The following is a 27,472-nucleotide window of genomic DNA, read 5'->3' as shown; positions in this document are numbered from 1 at the left end:
TCTTACAGAAGCGACATTCTCTACACTGGGTGAGGAACAGAGGGATAACCTTGTCTCCTGAAAGACAAAATTGCCATGTGAAAGCCAAAGGAATTTAGGCCAACTTTTAGATGTGTGTAAAATAATATTATCTCTTACACAGAGAGGCCTCAGTTTACATCCCTTATACACTTCGACCCCAAATTGTCATTTTTACATTTTCTGTCAATGTACGGATTAAATTAACAAGACACAACTTAATTAATTAGCAGTGATCTTTAGAAGTTTTGATCACAAGAGCTGATTGTTTTTTAAAAAGTCAAGAAGATGGAATTTTGAATGAAATGTGACAGCCATATTGTTCACTTTGGACAGAACCAGGCTAGCTGTGTCCATTCTTTACGCTAAACTTAGCTAAACTAAGCACATCCCAGCTACGTAGGCTACTCGATACACAGACATGTTGTACCAATTGAAACTGACCTGGCTGATATTCAGTGACTCCAGGCCCGACGCTCTCTACGATGCCGGCTGCCTCGTGGCCGAGGACTACTGGGAAGCCGTCTTTATGCATCCTTTCAAAAAGGTGGTACAAGTCCGAATGGCACACTGCAGTCGCCACAATCTGCACCAAAGACAGTAACCAAACAATGAAAACACGAAGACAATTAAGGGGACAGGCTGACTAGAGTGTTCACTGTCAGGGGGTTCAGCAGTTTATTTTTATTTAGCGAATGCAAAGTCCTTGAGCCATGCAGTTGCCTCCTGGTCTGCTGTATGGAGGGTGTCTAACCCTCCTTTTAGACTGTGGAGCGGGTAAGCTTCAATGATGTGTTCCATTGTTTGCACCTCTCCACAGGCACACAATGGGCTTGGGCTGCTGCCCCATTTGTGAAGGCTGGCCAAGCAGGGGCCATGTCCGGACCTGAATCTATTAAGAGTTGACCACTGTATCCTTGGCAGGTTGGTGCCAGGGACCTGTTGGGTGGGGTCTGACACCAGATGTTTGTTTGGGACATCCTTGGACTCCCATTCCTTTTCCCAAGCTGATTGGGTGGTGAAGTCGGCTGGTGGGGTATTCTTCCATATCGGTCGTCTAGATGGAAGACGGGCAGTGGGTGGGTTGAAGATGTCTGCATGGATTGGTAGATGGGGAGAGTCTTTGACCTTTTGAAGCATCCTTTGAGTAGATGCTACTCGCCGGATATGTGGGGGGGTTATATTGGATAGGACAGGGAGCCAGGGGAGTGGTGTTGAACGAATAGTCCCGCTTATGATTCGCATGGTTGTGTTGAGCTGGGTGTCCACATGGTGTGTATGGGGTGACCTGGACCAAACAGGGGCACAGTATTCTGCTGCAGAGTAAGCAAGGGCCAGTGCCGAGGTGCGCAATGTGGGGGCTGCTGCCCCCCATTTTGAGCCAGCGAGCTTACAGAGCAGGTTGTTTCTAGTCTTCACCTTAGCTGCCGTTCCTTTCAGGTGTTCCTTGAAGGATAGGGTCCTGTCAAGTGTCACTCCCAGGTAAGTTGGGTTGAGGGCGTGCTTCAGCTTAAGTCCGCTGAGTTGGATATTTAGCTCTGAAGCAGCTTTTGCGTTGTTGAGGTGGAATACACTGGAGACTGTTTTAGCGGGGCTTGGTTTTAGGCGCCAGGTTTTGCAGTACTGGTCCAGCTTTGCGAGGTCTTCCGTGAGCACCTGTTCCAGAGAGTCAAAGTCTGGTGCTTGGGTTGCCAGACAGATGTCATCAGCGTAGATGAATTTACGGGATTTAGTGGTGGTAGGTCATTTGTGTAAAGGTTAAACAGGGTTGGGGCGAGGACTGACCCTTGTGGGAGCCCGTTTGACTGTTTTCTCTATGCACTCTTATTCTGTCCAAGGTGAACTCTGAACCTCCGGTTAGTTAGCAGAGTTTTAATAGTTGCTGTTGCCCAGGCAGGGAGTGCTTTTGTGAGTTTTAGCAGGAGGCCTTTGTGCCAAACAGTATCGTAGGCAGCTGTGAGGTCGAGGAATACTGTTCCTGTCTTCAGTTTGCGCTCGAAACCATTTTCGATGAAGGTGGTTAGGGCCAGTACTTGTTCTCCTGTGCTGCGGCCCTTGCGGAAACCGGCCTGGTCTACGCAAAGAATCTCTTCTACTCCTGGAGATATGCGTTGTAATGTAAGTACTAGCAACACTTTCACATTATATTGACACTTTTATATTGTTGTGAATATCAGTCACGATTATTCTGTGGTTGGTATCCTTCTCACATTTAGCGTTAATATCAAACATATCACTAAATGGTATGGCTAAGTAGTATTTTTATATAATGATACACTTTTGTGACTACCAGTGCACAACAGAGTGAGGCTGACAAAAACAAGTGCAGTAGTCCAGGAATAATATAAATTGACCTCACATCAATTGCAACAAAAACTATATTACTTGTAATGTACCCCTAAAGGCATCCTCTTCGACATACAGAAAGGGTGAATAATCCGGAGGGACAATCTTGAAATCCAGGAAATTAAAAAATGGCCACCATCCGCACAAGTGGCAATAATTATTTCATATTTGAAAAGGTTACAATCAGAGATGGGCAGTATTTCGTAGTTACTTGTATTTGAAATACAATTACTTTGGGATATTTGTATTTGACAGGGAAGATCTGGGTAGAATCAGACCAGACCAATGTTCATAATAATTCATTTATTTTTGCGCTCCGAGGAAAAAATGCAGCATGGTCAAATCTAGCAGGCACAACGATGTAGGCTTGTACAGTCATCAAAATATGTCTGAAAAGGTGTTTTTGGTATGTTAATATTTAGATGACTTTCAAAACTTTTCCATCATACAATTCCTTTTTCTCTCATTTAGAACATATTGAGGACACAAAATACATTGAGTTAGTTTTTGTCGCAATTTGTATGAGGTGTGGTTGACCCGCATTTTAGGTGAAATGCCTCGACTACAGTAACTGTCCAGCTGTGTGTTCTAATAGCGGACGTCTCTCACCTTCATGCGTATCTCATTGGCCTGGGGCGGGGCCACCTCAACCTCCTCAATCACCAAAGGCTTGTTGGGTTCCCAGGCCACTGCTGCCTTGCACTTGATGACCTACAGGGCAGTGACACCACATGAAATTAGTTTTGGAAGGCGAGTCCCCACAATGTAAAGGAAAAAACGTTTTTTTATTTTTTCGTTTTAAACCAAAAACCAGAAAACGGCCGTTTTCTCGTTTTTCGTTTCTGAATCAAAAAATGAAAAACGAACCCAAACCGGGCCGTTTGTTTGTTTTTGCGAATTCCTTTTCTCATTATTCGTTTTTAATTGAAGAACGGAAGTCACGTGGGTTTTTCGTTTTTTTCGTTTTAAACCACAAACGAAAAACGGAATCACGTGGTGCTCTGTTTGTTTTTTGTTTCCAAACGAAAAACGAAAAAAACAAATTAAAAAAACGACCCGATTTAGTTTCTTCAAGTTTCTTTCTGTCATTTTCTCTTTTGAATCGAAGTGCGGAGAACGGCAGTCACGTGACCAGGAAGTGAAGGCAAACATGTCAAAATAAAAGCCAAGAAGATAGTGTGGTCATATTATAAAAGTGTAACATTATTTAAGCACATGATCGAGGTAACAGTAGAAGATAAATAGGCTAAATAAATACATACTGTACCTAAAAAAGCCTAATTAATTATATATCCTAGACACCTACACTGTGCCAAAATCATGGAAATTCACAATAATTAGGCCTGTGCTAAAAAAGCCAGGCGCAAGTAAGCCAAATGATCTTTGGCCCATCGCAATAACCTCCATATTGTGTAAAACCATGGAATGAGTTCTTGCCAGCCACCTGACCAGCACAGTGGCTACTAAGCTAGATCTGCTCCAGTTCGCTTAAATAAGAGCGACAGAGTCCCAGACGACGCTGTGCTGACTCTGCTTAACACAGTCCACAAAACACCTTATGCATCCTAAAGGTTATGCCAGAGCTTTATTTGTGGATTTTAGCTCAGCTTTTAACTCAATGAAGACGCATATTCTCCTGAAAAGGCTCCTTGATCTCAACATCAACACAGGGTTAGTTGTGTGGATCAGAGGGTCTGTGTCAGGGAGAACATGTCAGACAGGCTGCCCACAAGGCTGTGTTCTTTCCTCTGTGCTATTCTCTCTTTTTACTAATGAATTTATGACCAATGAGAAACATTTTAGACTGTTTAAGTATGTGGATGACATGGCCTTAGTTGGCCTTTTACAGGAAACAGGCCCACTAGGTGAAGCTGCCTATCTGGCCCACACTACAGCCCTTCAGACACGGTGTCACACTAGCCAGCTAGAAATCAATGTGGCCGAGACGAAAGAATTAATCATGTGCTGCACAAAACAACATTTGATCACAGAGCCAGTTTCACTTGATGGCCAACATGTTGAAACTGTGGAACACTTTAAATACCTCGGTACAGTCCTGGACACCCAGGTGAGCTTCTCTGAAAATACAGAGTATATCTTCAAGAGATGCTCACAGCGACTTTATCTTCGAAGGAAACTTAGTGGCCTCGGTGTCAGCCGGCAGATTTTAGAATTAGTGTACAAAACTATTGTTGAGAGGATTTTAACCTTTAACCTTCCTGCCTGGTACGGTCACCTACAATGTAGATAGAAGAATAAACTGTCTAGGATTGTGTCAATGGCAGGCAAAATAGGTGGTAAACCCCAAAAGCCCTTGACTCAACTTTTTACAGAAAGGACGAGGAAGAAAGCGAGGAGCATCCTGGCAGATAGCTCCCATCCTCTCTGCAGCCAGTCGGGAGGGGCTATAGAGCCCCTCTGGCAACTAAACATGTGTTTAAAAAGTCTTTCATCCCAAATGCCATCAATACTCTTAACTCAACACAGTGACTGAGCAGATCTGAGCCACAGACACTGACATGAACTGTTTTTAATGTGTAACATAACCTGTCTCTGTTTTTTACTAACTGCTGTCTGTTGTTTTCTGTGTTTTGTGAGCCGAAGAGAAAAATCCACCCTGGTGGACAATAAAGTTTGATTGTATTGATCAGTTCATATTGAGGGGCCGTCAGCTTTACAATTTAGTTTGGAGGGAGATTCGGTACCAGTGAAGTCAGTGCATTTTATGAGTGGGCCTTCTGTGACGTTACCCACCGTAGGGGTCAGAGGTCACCACTCCTCAATCCCCAAGGATTTTCTTTTCAGTCAAATTTTCAATTTTGACGCATTTATAGATGAAAAGTCAAGTCAATAAACATGATCAATGATAGATAAGTATGGTTGATCAGCATGTTTGCCAACCTTCAGACATCATAGTCTAATATGAGGATTAATCAGCCTGAGTTCTGAAGGAACCGGCCCTCTACCTCCAAGAGGTCAGGGCACAGTTACGTGTTGGTTAATCTTGTGTGACAAAGAGATTTTCCAAACAGACGGGTTAAAGCATAATAATACAATTTATTCCGAACAATTAATGTTGCATAAGTAAGATAACAGAGTTTACAGAATTTTGGATCCAATCAACGTGTCCCTGACAACATACAATGCATGGGTCAGTTCGCGAAGTCTGAACCCCGAGCTATCCCTGATCCAGCGTTTTTATGGTTTACACAATATCAATAGTCATGAGCTTATGGCACGTGATGTTTTTGCTGCATATCTTCTTTTTTGTTTCTTCTTCCGACTCCATCCTCCCGTGACCTTGTGAAAAGAACAGAACATGCAGTCCCGTGTGCCTCCCCCCTGTACTCGCCCTTGAGTAGTTCAAAGCCTCTCCAAATGCTGCCGGAGATTATTACAATGTGACTATATAGAAATCTACAGTCACCGAATCACCTCCTCAAGGAACAAAACAGTGCAACAACAACTGAACAGCCCCAAGTCCTTCATTCCTTCACCCTGAGTTATGCCCTTAGAAGCTAATAATTGAGAGACAGTTATTGAGCAATCATGAAACAATACAACAGTTTTCAGCTTCCCTTATAAGCAGGTTATTTCAGGTCATTGTAAGCACTTTTGTACATAATAAATCCAACAGTTCACTAAAAAACTGAAATCACGAACTTTCTGTATTCTGTTTGGTGGTTTATGAGGCTTTTCAATAATTTCTAGTCTATTTGGTATAATATGTAATTTAGTTAATTTGTTCGACATCATGATAAGGCTGATTTTTCAACCAGTGGTTATGACATTAATGCCAGCTAGACAGAATAAAGCTCTGTCTGTCATGACAATAGAACTGTACTGAAAGCCTTTCCTTTACTCGGGTGACTCTTTACAGCCGTCTGAAGACAGCAGGTATCTGTTAAATCTACAGTATCTAGAGTGATGGAGTGGCCTTCAGTCCAGTACAGTATTGTCATGACAGACAGAGCTTTATTCTGTCTAGCTGGCATTAATGTCATAATCGCTGGTTGAAAAATCATCATTATCATGATATAGAACTACTCGGCTACAGTCTTCCTAATGGAGTGCAAGGGATCAGGTGGAAGTGTCAGGTGTGTTGAAAGGATTAGCCACATAGTGCTTCTCACCTGCCGACATAAAGAAACAGCCCATAGTAAGGGTGTGAGAGAGAAAAGTGTCAATTATGTGAGAATTCTGTATAACATCTGTAGAGACCCTCCCTGTTGTATAACATCTGTAGAGACCCTCCCTGTAATTTATCACACACTTTTTGGATAAAAGACATTCATGTGTTAATGAAAAGAACAAAACAAAAAAATATCTATGTATGTACTTATTTGTGTATTTATTTAGCCTATTTATCTTCTACTGTTACTTTGATCATGTGCTTAAATAATGTTACACTTTTATAATATGACCACACTATCTTCTTGGCTTTTATTTTGACATGTTTGCCTTCACTTCCTGGTCACGTGACTGCCGTTCTCCGCTCCTCGATTCAGAAGAGAAAATGACAGAAAGAAACTTAAAGAAACTAAATCGGATCGTTTTTTTAATTTGTTTTTTTCGTTTTTCGTTTGGAAACAAAAAACAAACAGAGCACCACGTGATTCCATTTTTCGTTTGTGGTTTAAAACGAAAAAACTAAAAACCCACGTGACTTCCGTTCTTCAATTCAAAACGAATAATGAGAAAAGGAATTCGCAAAAACAAACAAACGGGGTCTGGGTATCATCGGATATTCCGTTTTTCCTTTGGAATTCAGAAAGGAAAAAACGTTTTTTTATTTTTTCGTTTTAAACCAAAAACCAGAAAACGGCCGTTTTCTCGTTTTTCGTTTCTGAATCAAAAAATGAAAAACGAACCCAAACCGGGCCGTTTTTTTGTTTTTGCGAATTCCTTTTCTCATTATTCGTTTTGAATTGAAGAACGGAAGTCACGTGGGTTTTTCGTTTTTTCGTTTTAAACCACAAACGAAAAACGGAATCACGTGGTGCTCTGTTTGTTTTTTGTTTCCAAACGAAAAACGAAAAAAACAAATTAAAAAAACGATCCGATTTAGTTTCTTCAAGTTTCTTTCTGTCATTTTCTCTTTTGAATCGAAGTGCGGAGAACGGCAGTCACGTGACCAGGAAGTGAAGGCAAACATGTCAAAATAAAAGCCAAGAAGATAGTTTGGTCATTCTATAAAAGTGTAACATTATTTAAGCACAGGATCAAAGTAACAGTAGAAGATAAATAGGCTAAATAAATACACAAATAAGTACATACATAGATATTTTTTTGTTTTGTTCTTTTCATTAACACATGAATGTCTTTTATCCAAAAAGTGTGTGATAAATTACAGGGAGGGTCTCTACAGATGTTATACAGAATTCTCACATAATTGACACTTTTCTCTCTCACACCCTTACTATGGGCTGTTTCTTTATGTCGGCAGGTGAGAAGCACTATGTGGCTAATCCTTTCAACACACCTGACACTTCCACCTGATCCCTTGCACTCCATTAGGAAGACTGTAGCCGAGTAGTTCTATATCATGATAATGATGATTTTTCAACCAGCGATTATGACATTAATGCCAGCTCGACAGAATAAAGCTCTGTCTGTCATGACAATACTGTACTGGACTGAAGGCCACTCCATCACTCTAGATACTGTAGATTTAACAGATACCTGCTGTCTTCAGACGGCTGTAAAGAGTCACCCGAGTAAAGGAAAGGCTTTCAGTACAGTTCTATTGTCATGACAGACAGAGCTTTATTCTGTCTAGCTGGCATTAATGTCATAACCACTGGTTGAAAAATCAGCCTTATCATGATGTCGAACAAATTAACTAAATTACATATTATACCAAATAGACTAGAAATTATTGAAAAGCCTCATAAACCACCAAACAGAATACAGAAAGTTAATGATTTCAGTTTTTTAGTGAACTGTTGGATTTATTATGTACAAAAGTGCTTACAATGACCTGAAATAACCTGCTTATAAGGGAAGCTGAAAACTGTTGTATTGTTTCATGATTGCTCAATAACTGTCTCTCAATTATTAGCTTCTAAGGGCATAACTCAGGGTGAAGGAATGAAGGACTTGGGGCTGTTCAGTTGTTGTTGCACTGTTTTGTTCCTTGAGGAGGTGATTCGGTGACTGTAGATTTCTATATAGTCACATTGTAATAATCTCCGGCAGCATTTGGAGAGGCTTTGAACTACTCAAGGGCGAGGACAGGGGGGAGGCACACGGGACTGCATGTTCTGTTCTTTTCACAAGGTCACGGGAGGATGGAGTCAGAAGAAGAAACAAAAAAGAAGATATGCAGCAAAAACATCACGTGCCATAAGCTCATGACTATTGATATTGTGTAAACCATAAAAACGCTGGATCAGGGATAGCTCGGGGTTCAGACTTCGCGAACTGACCCATGCATTGTATGTTGTCAGGGACACGTTGATTGGATCCAAAATTCTGTAAACTCTGTTATCTTACTTATGCAACATTAATTGTTCGGAATAAATTGTATTATTATGCTTTAACCCGTCTGTTTGGAAAATCTCTTTGTCACACAAGATTAACCAACACGTAACTGTGCCCTGACCTCTTGGAGGTAGAGGGCCGGTTCCTTCAGAACTCAGGCTGATTAATCCTCATATTAGACTATGATGTCTGAAGGTTGGCAAACATGCTGATCAACCATACTTATCTATCATTGACCATGTTTATTGACTTGACTTTTCATCTATAAATGCGTCAAAATTGAAAATTTGACTGAAAAGAAAATCCTTGGGGATTGAGGAGTGGTGACCTCTGACCCCTACGGTGGGTAACGTCACAGAAAGCCCACTCATAAAATGCACTGACTTCACTGGTACCGAATCTCCCTCCAAACTAAATTGTAAAGCTGACGGCCCCTCAATATGAACTGATCAATACAATCAAACTTTATTGTCCACCAGGGTGGATTTTTCTCTTCGGCTCACAAAACACAGAAAACAACAGACAGCAGTTAGTAAAAAACAGAGACAGGTTATGTTACACATTAAAAACAGTTCATGTCAGTGTCTGTGGCTCAGATCTGCTCAGTCACTGTGTTGAGTTAAGAGTATTGATGGCATTTGGGATGAAAGACTTTTTAAACACATGTTTAGTTGCCAGAGGGGCTCTATAGCGCCTCCCGACTGGCTGCAGAGAGGATGGGAGCTATCTGCCAGGATGCTCCTCGCTTTCTTCCTCGTCCTTTCTGTAAAAAGTTGAGTCAAGGGCTTTTGGGGTTTACCACCTATTTTGCCTGCCATTGACACAATCCTAGACAGTTTATTCTTCTATCTACATTGTAGGTGACCGTACCAGGCAGGAAGGTTAAAGGTTAAAATCCTCTCAACAATAGTTTTGTACACTAATTCTAAAATCTGCCGGCTGACACCGAGGCCACTAAGTTTCCTTCGAAGATAAAGTCGCTGTGAGCATCTCTTGAAGATATACTCTGTATTTTCAGAGAAGCTCACCTGGGTGTCCAGGACTGTACCGAGGTATTTAAAGTGTTCCACAGTTTCAACATGTTGGCCATCAAGTGAAATTGGCTCTGTGATCAAATGTTGTTTTGTGCAGCACATGATTAATTCTTTCGTCTCGGCCACATTGATTTCTAGCTGGCTAGTGTGACACCGTGTCTGAAGGGCTGTAGTGTGGGCCAGATAGGCAGCTTCACCTAGTGGGCCTGTTTCCTGTAAAAGGCCAACTAAGGCCATGTCATCCACATACTTAAACAGTCTAAAATGTTTCTCATTGGTCATAAATTCATTAGTAAAAAGAGAGAATAGCACAGAGGAAAGAACACAGCCTTGTGGGCAGCCTGTCTGACATGTTCTCCCTGACACAGACCCTCTGATCCACACAACTAACCCTGTGTTGATGTTGAGATCAAGGAGCCTTTTCAGGAGAATATGCATCTTCATTGAGTTAAAAGCTGAGCTAAAATCCACAAATAAAGCTCTGGCATAACCTTTAGGATGCATAAGGTGTTTTGTGGACGGTGTTAAGCAGTCAGCACAGCGTCGTCTGGGACTCTGTCGCTCTTATTTAAGCGAACTGGAGCAGATCTAGCTTAGTAGCCACTGTGCTGGTCAGGTGGCTGGCAAGAACTCGTTCCATGGTTTTACACAATATGGAGGTTATTGCGATGGGCCAAAGATCATTTGGCTTACTTGCGCCTGGCTTTTTTAGCACAGGCCTAATTATTGTGAATTTCCATGATTTTGGCACAGTGTAGGTGTCTAGGATATATAATTAATTAGGCTTTTTTAGGTACAGTATGTATTTATTTAGCCTATTTATCTTCTACTGTTACCTCGATCATGTGCTTAAATAATGTTACACTTTTATAATATGACCACACTATCTTCTTGGCTTTTATTTTGACATGTTTGCCTTCACTTCCTGGTCACGTGACTGCCGTTCTCCGCACTTCGATTCAAAAGAGAAAATGACAGAAAGAAACTTGAAGAAACTAAATCGGATCGTTTTTTTAATTTGTTTTTTTCGTTTTTCGTTTGGAAACAAAAAACAAACAGAGCACCACGTGATTCCGTTTTTCATTTGTGGTTTAAAACGAAAAAAACAAAAAACCCACGTGACTTCCGTTCTTCAATTAAAAACGAATAATGAGAAAAGGAATTCGCAAAAACAAACAAACGGCCCGGTTTGGGTTCGTTTTTCATTTTTTGATTCAGAAACGAAAAACGAGAAAACGGCCGTTTTCTGGTTTTTGGTTTAAAACGAAAAAATAAAAAAACCTAGGTTTTATAGGCTGGGAACACAGGAAGACTAGAAAGGTGCTATATAAATGCAAGTCCATTTACCATCATTCCACAGTGGATTAAAGAAATGCTTATGAATTCAAGGCAAACCGCTTGATTTATAAAAATCTGAGACACGTGATTTACTCAGTGATGCTTGCTAACCCTACATTAATTTATTCTGTCCAACTTCATGCTCAACTTGGTAGGAACTAAAGGAGCTTATAACAAGACTGTAGGTACTTTTTAAAACTCAAAACATACTTTTGTCTGACTGTGTGTGTGGGGGGGGGGCTTGTATTACCTACAATGTGGGGACATAAACCTGTTTACACAGTCACATTGTGGGGACTCGCCTTCCAAAACTAATTTCATGTGGTGTCACTGCCCTGTAGGTCATCAAGTGCAAGGCAGCAGTGGCCTGGGAACCCAACAAGCCTTTGGTGATTGAGGAGGTTGAGGTGGCCCCGCCCCAGGCCAATGAGATACGCATGAAGGTGAGAGACGTCCGCTATTAGAACACACAGCTGGACAGTTACTGTAGTCGAGGCATTTCACCTAAAATGCGGGTCAACCACACCTCATACAAATTGCGACAAAAACTAACTCAATGTATTTTGTGTCCTCAATATGTTCTAAATGAGAGAAAAAGGAATTGTATGATGGAAAAGTTTTGAAAGTCATCTAAATATTAACATACCAAAAACACCTTTTCAGACATATTTTGATGACTGTACAAGCCTACATCGTTGTGCCTGCTAGATTTGACCATGCTGCATTTTTTCCTCGGAGCGCAAAAATAAATGAATTATTATGAACATTGGTCTGGTCTGATTCTACCCAGATCTTCCCTGTCAAATACAAATATCCCAAAGTAATTGTATTTCAAATACAAGTAACTACGAAATACTGCCCATCTCTGATTGTAACCTTTTCAAATATGAAATAATTATTGCCACTTGTGCGGATGGTGGCCATTTTTTAATTTCCTGGATTTCAAGATTGTCCCTCCGGATTATTCACCCTTTCTGTATGTCGAAGAGGATGCCTTTAGGGGTACATTACAAGTAATATAGTTTTTGTTGCAATTGATGTGAGGTCAATTTATATTATTCCTGGACTACTGCACTTGTTTTTGTCAGCCTCACTCTGTTGTGCACTGGTAGTCACAAAAGTGTATCATTATATAAAAATACTACTTAGCCATACCATTTAGTGATATGTTTGATATTAACGCTAAATGTGAGAAGGATACCAACCACAGAATAATCGTGACTGATATTCACAACAATATAAAAGTGTCAATATAATGTGAAAGTGTTGCTAGTACTTACATTACAACGCATATCTCCAGGAGTAGAAGAGATTCTTTGCGTAGACCAGGCCGGTTTCCGCAAGGGCCGCAGCACAGGAGAACAAGTACTGGCCCTAACCACCTTCATCGAAAATGGTTTCGAGCGCAAACTGAAGACAGGAACAGTATTCCTCGACCTCACAGCTGCCTACGATACTGTTTGGCACAAAGGCCTCCTGCTAAAACTCACAAAAGCACTCCCTGCCTGGGCAACAGCAACTATTAAAACTCTGCTAACTAACCGGAGGTTCAGAGTTCACCTTGGACAGAATAAGAGTGCATAGAGAAAACAGTCAAACGGGCTCCCACAAGGGTCAGTCCTCGCCCCAACCCTGTTTAACCTTTACACAAATGACCTACCACCACTAAATCCCGTAAATTCATCTACGCTGATGACATCTGTCTGGCAACCCAAGCACCAGACTTTGACTCTCTGGAACAGGTGCTCACGGAAGACCTCGCAAAGCTGGACCAGTACTGCAAAACCTGGCGCCTAAAACCAAGCCCCGCTAAAACAGTCTCCAGTGTATTCCACCTCAACAACGCAAAAGCTGCTTCAGAGCTAAATATCCAACTCAGCGGACTTAAGCTGAAGCACGCCCTCAACCCAACTTACCTGGGAGTGACACTTGACAGGACCCTATCCTTCAAGGAACACCTGAAAGGAACGGCAGCTAAGGTGAAGACTAGAAACAACCTGCTCTGTAAGCTCGCTGGCTCAAAATGGGGGGCAGCAGCCCCCACATTGCGCACCTCGGCACTGGCCCTTGCTTACTCTGCAGCAGAATACTGTGCCCCTGTTTGGTCCAGGTCACCCCATACACACCATGTGGACACCCAGCTCAACACAACCATGCGAATCATAAGCGGGACTATTCGTTCAACACCACTCCCCTGGCTCCCTGTCCTATCCAATATAACCCCCCCACATATCCGGCGAGTAGCATCTACTCAAAGGATGCTTCAAAAGGTCAAAGACTCTCCCCATCTACCAATCCATGCAGACATCTTCAACCCACCCACTGCCCGTCTTCCATCTAGACGACCGATATGGAAGAATACCCCACCAGCCGACTTCACCACCCAATCAGCTTGGGAAAAGGAATGGGAGTCCAAGGATGTCCCAAACAAACATCTGGTGTCAGACCCCACCCAACAGGTCCCTGGCACCAACCTGCCAAGGATACAGTGGTCAACTCTTAATAGATTCAGGTCCGGACATGGCCCCTGCTTGGCCAGCCTTCACAAATGGGGCAGCAGCCCAAGCCCATTGTGTGCCTGTGGAGAGGTGCAAACAATGGAACACATCATTGAAGCTTACCCGCTCGACAGTCTAAAAGGAGGGTTAGACACCCTCCATACAGCAGACCAGGAGGCAACTGCATGGCTCAAGGACTTTGCATTCGCTAAATAAAAATAAACTGCTGAACCCCCTGACAGTGAACACTCTAGTCAGCCTGTCCCCTTAATTGTCTTCGTGTTTTCATTGTTTGGTTACTGTCTTTGGTGCAGATTGTGGCGACTGCAGTGTGCCATTCGGACTTGTACCACCTTTTTGAAAGGATGCATAAAGACGGCTTCCCAGTAGTCCTCGGCCACGAGGCAGCCGGCATCGTAGAGAGCGTCGGGCCTGGAGTCACTGAATATCAGCCAGGTCAGTTTCAATTGGTACAACATGTCTGTGTATTGAGTAGCCTACGTAGCTGGGATGTGCTTAGTTTAGCTAAGTTTAGCGTAAAGAATGGACACAGCTAGCCTGGTTCTGTCCAAAGTGAACAATATGGCTGTCACATTTCATTCAAAATTCCATCTTCTTGACTTTTTAAAAAACAATCAGCTCTTGTGATCAAAACTTCTAAAGATCACTGCTAATTAATTAAGTTGTGTCTTGTTAATTTAATCCGTACATTGACAGAAAATGTAAAAATGACAATTTGGGGTCGAAGTGTATAAGGGATGTAAACTGAGGCCTCTCTGTGTAAGAGATAATATTATTTTACACACATCTAAAAGTTGGCCTAAATTCCTTTGGCTTTCACATGGCAATTTTGTCTTTCAGGAGACAAGGTTATCCCTCTGTTCCTCACCCAGTGTAGAGAATGTCGCTTCTGTAAGAGTCCAAAGACGAACCAATGTGACATGGGATGGTGAGCTCAACAAACACTCATATATAGCACGTATTCAGCGAGCCCTCTAATATGATAAGAGCAGCACTCAAATTTTGTTTCATATATTTTACATCAAAAATGTATCTTGTTCAGGGCTACTGATCGTTTCGATGCAATGTCACCGTCAGAGTCCAGGTTTACCTGTAAGGGGAAGAAGGTGCTGCAGTTTACAGGAACCAGTACCTTCTCTGAGTACACTGTGGTTAACCAGATGGCTGTGGCTAAGATCGACCCCGCTGCCCCTCTGGACAAAGTCTGTCTCTGGTGTTCGGCGCGACCGACTTTGTGAACCCCAAGGATCACAGTAAACCCATCAACCAGGTGCTTTCTGACATGACTGACGGAGGAGTGGACTTCTCCCTGGAATGTGTCGGGAATGTGGGAATCATGGTGAGGCAGATAGAGAGGTTTGCATAAAGATTTGATGTAAATTGGCTCATTATATTGAAGATTCTTTCCCGAGAGGAAGTGTTTTCTAACTAATAAAGCTTGAACCCTATACGTTTACAAGCCCACTGACTTTGTGCTGTTTCTCCATCTAGCGCAGTGCCTTGGAGTCTTGTGTTAAAGGTTGGGGTGTTAGTGTGCTGGTTGGCTGGACAGACCTGTACGATGTTGCTACTCGGCCCATTCAACTAATCGGTGGACGGACATGGAAGGGCTCCACATTTGGAGGTGAGACAAATATGACCATCGCCACTGACTAATGAATCTCTGGTAACTAAATGGTTGTGGGCGTATGTTCTGCAACTCTCTAGCTAGTTGTATTCTGGATGAAGACTCCATGCTCTTTTGTGGCTCAGGCTTTAAGGGTAGGGATGGCGTGCCTCAGATGGTTAAAGCCTATCTGGACAAGAAGGTGAAGCTGGATGAATTCATCACTCACAACATGACTTTGGACCAGGTCAATGATGCCATTGAGCTGATGAAGCGTGGTGAATGGTATATTAACACTCCTATACTTTCTCCACAATTCATGATTCAACAACAACACAAATATATAAATCTGATCATTTCACTTTCCTCTTGTTCCACAGCATCCGGACGGTCCTGAATGTTTCTCCACAATAAGACCGCTGTGTCGCTTTTAGTGACACTCAACACTATTCAGTGGATTATCATCAGTTTTCATATAACAAAAGCTGTTGAAATTACTATTCCAATATACAGTAAGTCCAACTATAATAAAATTGCACTTTTGTGTGCTACAGCATATCAGCTCTATAAATCAATTGTCGAAACCAAAAGGGAGAAATTTATATTTTCTTTTGGTTTCATGATGGCGCCCTGTAGTTTTGCATTAACAACACAGATAAATGAATCTGCTCATTTCTCTTTTATTTTGGTTCCACAGCATCCGGACGGTCCTGAATGTTTCTCCACAATGAGACCGCTGTGTTGCTTTCAATGACACCAAAGTAATTCAGTAATTTACCACGGTATCCTACAAAATCTCACAAATAACACACATAATAAAGCAATCTTTCAAATGATGCACACTACGATTTTTTTACATGCATATTGCTCACAAGCTGAACATATCAAAATAAAATAAATGATCTAAACCGATGGGGTTTGTTTTCTGGTTTTATTGTGTTGTGTGTCACAGATACAGCATTTACGTGTCTACAGCGTTGTCTGTCATGTCTCTGAACGCTCTATTTAAAGTGTCAATTAAGTAGTTTTCCCCTTAAATTGACTCAGACCAGCCAAATTATATCAGTGTTTGTTTAACTTGGCAGACAGCGCTGTAATGGGCTCCAGCATGTGTCCCTGAGCAGTGCTTCTGCCTGTTTTTTTAAGAATTTTTAATAAAGGATACAATATTGCAGTTAAACAACAGGCACACTAAATTAAATGATACCATACCATATAAGAACATATAATAACAGTTGATGTTTGGCACTGTGAGATTTTATGGAGAAGAAATTACAGTTCATGATTGCTCTCTGTTTTTACTACGGAAGCTGAGAGCTGCCATGGTTGGATCGAATTATTCATCATTATCATGATCTTGGGAAAACAAAAGCTCATTAAGCAGCATCCTTGTTTAGGTACTAGATGTGCTGTGTTTAATCCTGATTCAATCTTTCAATCTGACAATATGTACAAATGACCTTGGTCACTCTTGGCCTCTATAGGTTTCAAAACTGAAATCACAAATTACAGGTATCCTTAACTGAACCACACTTTGTCAACGTTTCAGAATAAAATGTAACGTTATTTTGACTGTTGATTCTTGACAACTACTACAAAATTTAGGCAAAAAATTTGAATTGACCCTTCCCTAAATCCCACCCCTCGAACACAGACTGGCCAATCATAGTGAAACACGGGACACGAACAGTGTCGAAAACTAATGAAAAATCCTAAACTATAATTTTTGATCCTAAACTGTTTACTGAATCTGTTAAACTAAATGGCACATCCTCAACATGGGATTTAATAGATATTATAATAGAAACAAACAAATGAGGTTTTCATGAAATGTATGTCTTATACACTTGTCATATAAATAAACGTGCCTTGCCTTGCCTTGGCCACTGTCTTTCTCTGTTTAATCAGTGGAGGGAGGAAATGAGCATTGTAGAAAGTGGAAAGATCAGCAGAAAGTGTTTGGACACGCCCCACAACCCACACAGGCAGGGCCCGTCTTTGTCATTGGTCTAAACTGTGATAAGACCTGCTCTCTTACCTAACCTTGTGAATGAGTATCCGGATGTTAAACAGCATGGCAACTGCAGGGAAGGTAAGCACGTTGACCTCTTCTCACATGCAATTATACAGTATCATAATAATGAATATCTGTAAAAGTCTGAATGGATTTGAGCTGTTCTACACATATAAACGCTGCTAGGATTGCCAGGACTTCCCCTCGGCTCAGTCAAGTGTTTGTGTTAACATAAGGAATGCGTACAGTACGAGAGGACGGGTATGGAGGGTGGGGTTGCATCGGCTATTTATTTAGAACACGAGTTATAATTTAACTGTAAAAGAGAGACAAACCCTCTTGCACTCTGTTGCACAATTTACAGTATAATAGACAAAAGAGAAGTCATTGGAGAGTTTTGTGTGTCTCTTGGAGGACTCTTTTGTTGAGGCTTCCTGTTGTTGCAACATGTCAGCACAATGGGTGAAAAAAGGTTAAAAAGTTTGCTCTGAGGACAGTTGTTTATGGGTCTGTTGTATTCAGCCTGTTGAGAAACAGAGTAGAAGAACTGATGGTGAACTAACTCTGATTCCAAAGAAAGTTGCAATGTGTTTTCCTCCATCCTTTTAAAGGTCACCTGTTATGCAAAATGCACTTTTCCATGTCTTTTAAACATCAATATCTGTCCCCAGTGTGTCTACAAGTCACCATAGTATCATAAAAGACCATCCTCTCTCTTTTTCTCCTGCTCCGTTTGTCCGGAAATGGGTGTGGAAAATCACTGAGCAGCTTTAACTTCTCTTTTGATGTCACACTGTGTTGTTGAAGACGTTTGATTGACAGAAACGCTGACCAAACAGAGCAGAGTGGGAGGAGACAAGCGCTAAATCAGGGGTTTTCAGACAGAGGCTGAATTAGGCTCTGAGGCAGGCAGACTCAGGCTGCAGTATGAGAAGAATAAAGGTTTTTTTGAACATTGCAGAATGTAAAAATGTTCTAGTGCAACATTTAAATACATCTATGAACCTGGAAATGAGCATAATATGAGACCTTTAAATCAAGACTGTTTACACCGTGGGACTGAATGTGTTAAATGTCCACAGAGTTGTTATCATGAGGCCAGCTGAAGCTCTGGGATGTTGTGTTGCAGGTGATCCGGTGCAAAGCTGCAGTAGCATGGGAGGCTGGGCAACCTCTGGTGATGGAGGAGGTGGAGGTGGCACCTCCTAGAGGCGGGGAAGTTCGCCTCAAGGTAATGAAACAGGACTGATGTGTTCACTATTGACACTCACAACAACTTAAACTCTTCAGTTCCCATGTTCTTATTTAATCATTTAACTATAATCAGTTAAAGGTAATGCTTCAACTATGGAAGTTGTAAAAAAAAAATAATTCTGATAACAATATAATTACATCTCAGTACACTACAGTATACTAGTCCGGTGCCCGCGTTCAAAACCTTCCTGTTCGGAACGGAACGATTTCTTGGCCTCCGGTATTGCTGGGTCTGGAGTAAAGGATACTTTATGTGTCCGCGAGTAGCAAACGCCAGGGTCTGCGCGACGTACATTTTATCATCAGAGGGCCATCCGAGGACGTCCGTGTAACGCCAATTTGTTGTGGCCGCGGTTTTGGACTCACTTGTCTGCACACTAGCGATCTACTGTGTATGTGTGAAGCATGTCCTCCAAGCGAACAGTATAAACAGATCTACTATGAGTCCGTGGTTTTCGCAGCTGTCCGCCTCAGCTGTCCGTCTCAGCTGTCCGTGTATGCCTCAGTTTGGGAGTATAACCGAGGCTTGATACACCTGCCATAGTTGCATCCCCTATAATGCTAGAGTATATTCATCATTTCGGTGCAAAAGCTCACATAAACATTGACGGAGAGCGAGCTGTACCCCGCATGCTGTCTGTAACAGTCAGTGCATGGGCAACCTCCGGGTCTGAGAAGTGAAGCCAATGCGGATGTGCCTTAAACTTGCATTCTTTCTAACAGCCAGCAGGGGGCGACTCATCTGGTTGCAAAAAGAAGTCTGATTGTATAGAAGTCTATGAGAAAATGACCTTTCTTCTCACTTGATTTATTACCTCAGTAAACATTGTAAACATGAGTTTATGGTCTCAGTCGCTAGTTTCAAGTCTTCTTCAATACAGCATGTTCATTTAGTAAATTATGGTCCCATTTAGAGTCAAATAGACCATAAAGCAAGGTATGCTTTACGTGCTACCTAAAGGCGTGGCTACCTTGGGATTGACAGGTAGGTCGCTCCCACAGCGTTGTCCGGTCTGGGAGTTGTTCATGAAAGTTAATCGCCTAAAAATGTCTTATTCAGCGTTCGGTTGTACTTAGCTCCACCCTTTCGTGTCACTTCTGGTTGCAAAAAAACAACACGGTGAAGACCAAAAACCAAGATGGCAACGGCCAAAATGCCAAACTCGAGGTTTCAAAACAGCAGTCCACAAACAAATGGATGACTTCACAGTGATATGTCTACGGTGACAGTTAATAGGGGTACCCTCTCATTATACTACACACACTAATAATAAATATGTCCCATAGATCTCAAGAGCTTGCAGTCAACACTGTACTTCCTTGGGTCCTCGCCAATACACCCACCTAGTGTGAAGTCGATCGGATGAACGGTTGTCGAGAAAATAATCTACAACTGATGACCAATTTATCTTACAAAGCTTATCTGCTGTCAGTTTTTTCTCATTTAGTGTATGTAAAGTCCAACACCACTTGTACTTTGCACCTTTAGTTATTTCTGGTTGTACTGTATGTTGTAAAAGAAAGTAGGCTATTCATAATTTACCGTGAAAAAGAAAGATCTGCACTTTATTTTAATACAATCTATGCAACAGTAATATAACCCTTACTCAAAGAAATTTCCAAAAATCAGCGATACTACAATACTAAGTGGAGGATTTAAATAATTACCAATAACATTCGATTCATGAACTGATTGATTTCCCCATATTACAGCAGCCTTCAGATAAGAGCATGTCGAATGGATTGAGCATGGATCAGATCAAAGTCCTTTATTTCAGATTGTGGCCACAGGGATCTGTCACACTGACTCCTACACACTAAGTGGCTCTGACCCTGAGGGAGTTTTCCCTGTAGTGCTGGGCCACGAGGGAGCCGGCATCGTGGAGAGCGTCGGAGAGGGAGTCACCAAGTTTCAACCAGGTTCTCCCTCTCTTCTCCTCTCTTCATTAAAGATTGCTGCATGTCATTTAAAATCTCAAACATAACATGCTGTTTTTTGTTTCAGGGGACACAGTCATACCCTTGTATATCCCACAGTGTAGAGAGTGCAAGTTCTGTAAGAATCCCAAAACCAACTTGTGTCAAAAGATCAGGTAAATGATGCGCAAATGTGCAGATCAGCTTCTAACATAAGAATCATGCCTTGTGCAGCTCATCAGCTGTCAGATCTGCGCTTGTGTCTTGTTCTCCAGGCTCACTCAGGGCAAAGGCTTGATGCCAGACGGGACAAGCCGCTTTTCCTGCAAAGGCAAGAGCCTCTTCCACTTCATGGGCTGTAGCACATTCTCTGAGTACACGGTGGTGGCTGAGATCTCCCTGGCTAAAGTGGACCACAGGGCGCCCCTGGACAAGGTGTGTCTGCTGGGCTGTGGCATCACCACTGGTTATGGAGCAGCTCTAAACACCGCCAAGGTGAGTCTGCCGCCCCTAATGTCACTGTGCTACGATCAGACATCACAGTCAGTCACTGATAGTCATTCTCTTCTATTCTCTGAGAGGTGGGTAAAGAACAATTTACCTTTACTCTTATGACTCATCAACCCAACTCAAATCCCTTTTTGTACTAGATCCTTTTCTCTATGTCGTATCAGATAGTACCCCCTCAGTGTAGGCGGTATTCTCAGCTGATCACCATAGCGACACCACATGAAACTGCCATGACATCTTCAACACGACACTCGCTGATTCGTTTCATCGACAACCAAACAGGTGAACATCTGCACTTCGTCAATTGTACGGCGGAGTGCAGTGATTCCCAACCTGGGGTCCGGGCCCCCCTTAGAGGGGTGCCATAGATCACAGGGGGTGCGGCAGGATTTGTCTGCTCTGAGGTTGTCAAAATTAGATCTGCTCATGTATAACTAAAATCCTAATAACACACTTGCTGGATAATCTATACAAAAGTCTGGGTATAAAACTATGTAAAAATATATGTTTCTTTGCTGCTGAGTAGCAAAATCTAACAAAATATTCAATCTATATTTGTTGGCATTTAGCCTTTCAAAAACAACATTTTCACTGCAGTCAAAAACTTGACGCACACAAAGCGAGACACGCACCGGTATTAACGGGGAGGTCTATGTCAGCAATCTAACAACACCATAAATTACATTTATTTGACCAAAATAAGAAAGGAGGCTCAGCTTTTCTTAGATACAAGTAGGGGGGCTTCAAGGAAAATAGGTTGGGAACAGCCTGCGTAGTATACGCCGTAGTATACGCCGTAGTGTACGCCGTAGTGTACGCCGTAGTGTACGCCGTAGTGTACGCCGTTGTGTACGACGTAGTGTACGACGTAGTGTACGACGTAGTGTACGACGTAGTGTACGACGCGGTTTTGCAGGTCTCCAATTTAATAGTCTGGGTTGAGTGAATAAAACAATTTTGTACGCTATTGACGGTAGCTTGGCTATTTAAAAATGGTAGGTTTGTGCAAGATGTCCCGTGTTTCATTGGCTATCAGAGGTCTGCTGTGTTTTAACTGCACCTTCTAGTATCGACCAAGGTGGTACCAAAAAAAAGTACCAGGTACCAGATATTATCCACAACTTTCACTAATGGAAAACCAAAAAAGAGCTAGTCAGGTTGAGTAGAGCTGTGCTGTACAATGCATGAGCATCTGTTGGTCCAAAAATCAATGATACTTCCCAGCATGCTGTGCACAATCCACGGTTTAGCCACCAGCCTGAAGGCTTGTGTGGAAGGCAGAGGAGAAATCAACAATCAGGTTTATATTCTCTTTAGATGTTAAGTAGACTTAAACATAAGATAGCGTGGGTGTATTTTTGTTGCCACCCCAGCAGCATGGCTCTAGGGATGGCAATGTCGGGTCAGTCAGTCGGTCCAACACTTTGTTCCATTCTAAAATATCTCAACAATTATTAAACGCCTTGCCATGAAATTTAATAGTGACATTCATGGTTCCCAGAGGATGGAGCCTACTGATTTTGGTAATCCCTTGACTTTTTCTCTAGTGCCACCAGCACGACAAACTTTCACTTACCCAGTGAATAATCTTAACATCTACTAGATGAATTGGCACAAACATTAAGTACAGACGTTCATGGTCCCCAGAATATGTATTATAATGACTGTTGATTTTAGAGACACCATGAGGTTACATTTGTGATTTTAAGCTCAATGTCTCCAAAACTATGGGATTGATTGCCATGATATCTGGTTTGTCATAACTTTGGTGATCCCTTAACTTTTCATCTAACACAATCGTCAGGTCAAAATCTTCATTTGTGCAATACTTTGATTTATGACCAAATATCTGCAAAACTAATGACATTCCCATCAGCCTCAGCTGTGCTTTGAGTTTAGAGCTTATTAAGAAATGTTAACATGCTAACACTCTAAACTAAGATGATGAACATGCTAAATATTATACCAACTAAGCATGTTACATTGTCATTGTGAGCATATTAGCACACTGATGTTAGCAATTAGGTCAAAGCACCCATGTGCCTAGGTACATCCTCACAGAGCTGTTGGGATCATTTTTAATATGGGTTTAATATGTTCAGTTATTGGTTATAAGCCAGCATGTACCTACAATATGTAAATGGTGCCAGTGGAAACAAATGTGTTGGACCCTTTCCTAATCATTATGTAGCATTGATTTATGGTATTCTATTCGACATCAATCTTATTTTCCCTGCTGTGTACTGTTTCATTAATAGCCACAGAAATGTGCTGACCTGTATTTGCCTCTCGTGTCCCTCATCCTGCAGGTGGAGGCCGGCTCAACCTGTGCAGTGTTCGGCCTGGGAGCTCTGGGCCTTGCAGCAATCATGGGCTGTAAAGCAGCCGGGGCCGCCAGGATTATTGGAGTCGATCTCAACCCCGATAAGTTTAAAACTGCTCGAGAGTTCGGTGCCACAGACGTGGTGAACCCAAAGGACCACAGCAAGCCAATCCAAGAGGTCCTGGTGGAGATGACAGATGGAGGCGTGGACTACTCCTTTGAATGTGTGGGCAACGTGGCTATCATGGTGAGCGGGGAAATAATCCCATTATTATTAAGCTCCTGTGGGCTTCTAAGTAATTCATCTCTGCATGCTGAATAACCGCATGAACCTTATAATGATAATATGGCTTAATAGACCTGTATTTTTTAGAATAATGACAATCTATTTGTTGTACAGTAGGTATACATTTAAATACTTTTATTCCATAAAATTACAAGTAATTTAGTATGGGTTAGAATAAATGTATGATCAACACAATCGAGCAATGTCCAGATGTATTAGAGAGAGATTGTGGTGGTGGTCAGGTGCTGGTTGGATCAGGTTGATGTGATACTGTCCTGATATTGTCTCTTGGTGACAGAGGGCAGCCCTGGAGGCCTGCCATAAAGGATGGGGCACCAGCGTAATCATCGGGGTGGCAGCAGCCGGGCAAGAGATCTCCACCCGGCCCTTCCAGCTGGTGACCGGTCGCACCTGGAGAGGCACTGCTTTTGGAGGTAACAAGGTCGTGTCTAGATGGTTACCTACAAATTGCGAAAACTCTCGGGAGACTTGCTGCCCGACAACCTATATAACCTTAACCATTCGAGGGCAATGCCATAACCTTAGCCAGTCAAGGTCAATGTCATAACCTTAATCATTCAAAGTCAATGCCATAACCTTAACTATTTGAGTCAATGCCTAATCTTAACCATTCTACGTCAATGCCATAACCTTAACCATTCAAGGTCAATGCCATAACCTTAACCCTTCAAGGTCAATGTCATAACCTTAATCATTCAAGGTCAATGCCATAACCTTTAACCTTCGAGGTCAATGTCATAACCTTAACCATTCAAGGTCAATGCCATAACCTTAACCATTCAAGGTCGAAGCCATAACCTTAACCATTCTAGGTCAATGCCATAACCTTAACCATTCAAGGTCAATGCCATAACCTTAACCATTCAAGGTCAATGTCATAACCTTAACTATTTGAGTCAATGCCATAACCTTAACCATTCTAGGTTGATGCCTAACGTTTACCATTCAAGGTCAATGCCATAACCGTAACTATTTGAGGTCGTTGCCTAACCTTAACAATTTGGGGTCAATGCCTAACCATAACCATTCAAGGTCAAAACCTAACCTTAACCATTCATGGTCAACGCCTAACCTTAACCATTTGAGGTCAATGCCTAACCTTAACCATAAATTACTCAACCACCTCTTAAGCCAGAGTTTGGTTTGTCACTTCTGGGCTACTGTAGCAACATGGTGGTGCAACATAGCAGACTCCGTGAAGAGAGGACCCCCTATGTAGATATAAATGTCTCATTCTAAGGTGACTAAAACACAACAACTCTTATTTTTCCGGTGATTACACACTAAAGAAAACATACTTATTGATATTATATCCCATTTATGCCAATAGATCCCCCCTAAATGCTATACACACTGTGCCTTTAAGAGGATATTGAGCTGGGGAGCATAGAACCCTGGGAACATAGATACACTCCCCATAATGAGCACACACAGCACAGAGCAAACCGGTCATTAATTTTCTACAATAAGTGCTTTGTGACTCTGGCTTGAAGCCAGGCTGTTACACAAGCAATTTACTCATGGTTGACTGAAGAAAAATGTTTAGGTGTAGAATTACTGCAGAACAATTATTCCTCAGTTTTTCCACTTTATTTAACTTCTATAAACTGGATATCTTCTTTCACATGAACAAAACATCTTACCCTTTTAAAAAAAGAACGCTCTTTTGTCAAATGAAAGGAGTTTGATTCAGGTCTCATGTTACACTGACTAATAGCTCTACTCACATATGCACACTTGTACTTTGTAAACACTTGGTTTTGATAAATTAACTGTGCGTCCCTGTATGTATAGACTAAAAATTTAAATCCTGTGCAACCACTTGACGAAATACACTACATTCCTCTACTTTAATGATCCCATTTACACTTTTTCCCAGGATACAAGAGTGTCGACAGTGTTCCCAAACTGGTGGAGGAGTACATGAACAAGAAGCTGAAAGTGGATGAATTTGTGACTCACACTCTGCCCTTTGTGAAGATCACTGATGGTTTTGATCTCATGCATGCTGGGAAATGGTAAGCCCTCGACATGACTTAATGTGCGTAGTGTGATCTAGTGTCCCTCTGGGTTTTTTTGTCTGTTAAAGATGTTATGCGTCACTGCTGCCCTCTGTTGAGCACAAAGCTGAGATGTGATGACGTGTGTGTGTGAGATAGGATTTCATAATAATGTGCAACCATGAGGTCTTTCTTCTGTCAGAAATGTATTTTAAGCCTTAAAAAAAAAACACAATCTAATCCAATTTTTAATTTTACAGCATTCGCGTCGTCCTTCAGTTCTAGACAGCAGAGGAGCACAGGAAACCATGATCTCACTCCACGTTTACCCTGCTCAGTTTAATAAATCATCTTTCAATTCCCCGTTGAAGTGTTTTTTATTTGAACAATACAGTCAGACACCTCTTTGATCGGCGCTACGCCCCCCCGAAGGAACACGCATACACAGAGAAGGAAGGGAAAAAACCAAGAGGAACCAAAACAAGATTATTGTGAAATATTCTTTGATCTAGATGGCATGAATAATAAGGTAATACAACCACACAACAACCAAATGGCATCAGTGTTGGAAGGCAGTTAATCGATGAGGATATTTTTTGAGTGGTTCTTTTTGATAGCAGCTTGGACATCAAGGCCGGATGAAGTTGTTCGTGTTGAAGACACCGCAGATAAAGTAAAACTAGCTTGCTCAAACACTTGCAAAAAAATACCCTTGGCTATTCTCCCTGTAGGATTTGAGAACAAGGCTGGTTTTAGTCTGTCAAGTTAAGTTTTGGTGTCTCTCCAAGCTTGGGTGATGCGCTTTATTTTCCAAAAATGTTGACTCAAACCGAAGCAGACTTGAGAGAATTACTACGACGGCGTGTACTCAGCGATGTCACCCTCGGTTAGGTAAAACATGTTTCCCAACAGCTCAGTTCATGCTCCTCTATAGCTGAAACCCAGAAGCAGAACGTTATTTTTTCCTCCGCAGTATTTCTGTGGTGATGAAGACCGGTCTGCTGTCTGTGAGGCAAACATGTGAAGGATTCTTGCACAAGGACAATAAGGAGGGCACATACTATTGCAATGGACGGCTCAAAGGACCGTGAGCTTTTTTAGTTTGATGGGCTTAATTCACTTTTTTAAAACTATTTCTGATTTTCAAAAAGCCTTTTTGAAAGTACATATTTTGTGTCATGGCAGAAAAACAAAAGTGCAATCAATAACATCAAGGATGGCTCCATTCCTTTTAGTGGATATGAGGTGAGGTTTCTGTATTGTGAGGACTGAACATGTGTGATGTGATTTAGTGTTTTTCACAATTTATGTAAGGACAGCATTTTGTGTTTAATTTTAAGTTAAGAAATTTAGCCAATCAGTTTTGCTTTTTGCATTTTGAGTTTTGCACACTGAAGGGCTAATTCACAAAAACATACGCGGCTGTTGCGGCCGCTAAACCTGCACAAATAAGGCAACAAGAAACCGCTTAATTCACAAAGCGACCCGCAAATGGTGAAATGCACCCTTAACTGCGCTGCCAAGCAAATAGGGTCTTGGTGCACCTGTGTTTTTTGGGCATATTTAAGTTAGTTAACGTGTAGACATTTGGCGCAAAATTGGCCCCTTTCTATGCAAATGAGCCTCATTGCAAAAACAGTCCAATTCAAAAAGAACAGCGCTGATAGCCACATGCAGTTACAGTGAAATTATTGGCGTCTTCTGAGAGTTGGTGGTAACTAAAGCGCATTTATACGGGGTGTCACGCCCAGACTTTTCCAGCCGGTTCCAGTGATTGTAGCCAGGTGAAGGCCTCGTTATGGT

At 41.9% G+C, this 27,472-nt stretch overlaps 2 protein-coding genes and 1 pseudogene across 2 annotated transcripts; 2 read left to right on the top strand and 1 right to left on the bottom strand.

Annotated features, from left to right (window-relative positions):
- The window catches only part of LOC141783118 (alcohol dehydrogenase 1-like), a 30,235-nt pseudogene extending 13,979 nt beyond the window's left edge, over positions 1–16,256 (top strand).
- Positions 2–11,234, bottom strand: LOC141784025 (alcohol dehydrogenase 1-like; the record flags this gene model as incomplete). The annotated part of the gene is made up of 4 exons (XM_074661710.1): positions 11,229–11,234; positions 2,974–3,075; positions 463–604; positions 2–57 (listed from the first exon to the last, which is right to left on the bottom strand). Coding segments are annotated over exons 1-4 (306 nt in total), but the record flags the coding sequence as incomplete, so codon positions are not given.
- A 1,031-nt stretch (positions 16,257–17,287) lies between the features above and the next one.
- On the top strand, positions 17,288–26,032 carry LOC141752003 (alcohol dehydrogenase class-3 chain L). Its single transcript, XM_074609721.1, has 9 exons — positions 17,288–17,436; positions 18,488–18,589; positions 20,391–20,532; positions 20,618–20,705; positions 20,805–21,024; positions 23,349–23,609; positions 23,947–24,082; positions 25,549–25,687; positions 25,930–26,032. The coding sequence occupies exons 1-9, from the start codon at positions 17,395–17,397 to the stop codon at positions 25,952–25,954; spliced, it is 1,155 nt and encodes a 384-aa protein (XP_074465822.1). The 5' UTR covers positions 17,288–17,394; the 3' UTR covers positions 25,955–26,032.
- The last annotated feature ends 1,440 nt before the right edge of the window (positions 26,033–27,472 follow it).

Source organism: Sebastes fasciatus, chromosome 15 (genome assembly GCF_043250625.1).
Source record: "Sebastes fasciatus isolate fSebFas1 chromosome 15, fSebFas1.pri, whole genome shotgun sequence".
Taxonomy (NCBI): domain Eukaryota; kingdom Metazoa; phylum Chordata; class Actinopteri; order Perciformes; family Sebastidae; genus Sebastes; species Sebastes fasciatus.
The sequence above is the reverse complement of the archived record's forward strand: the minus strand, read 5'-3'. Positions and strand labels throughout refer to the sequence as shown.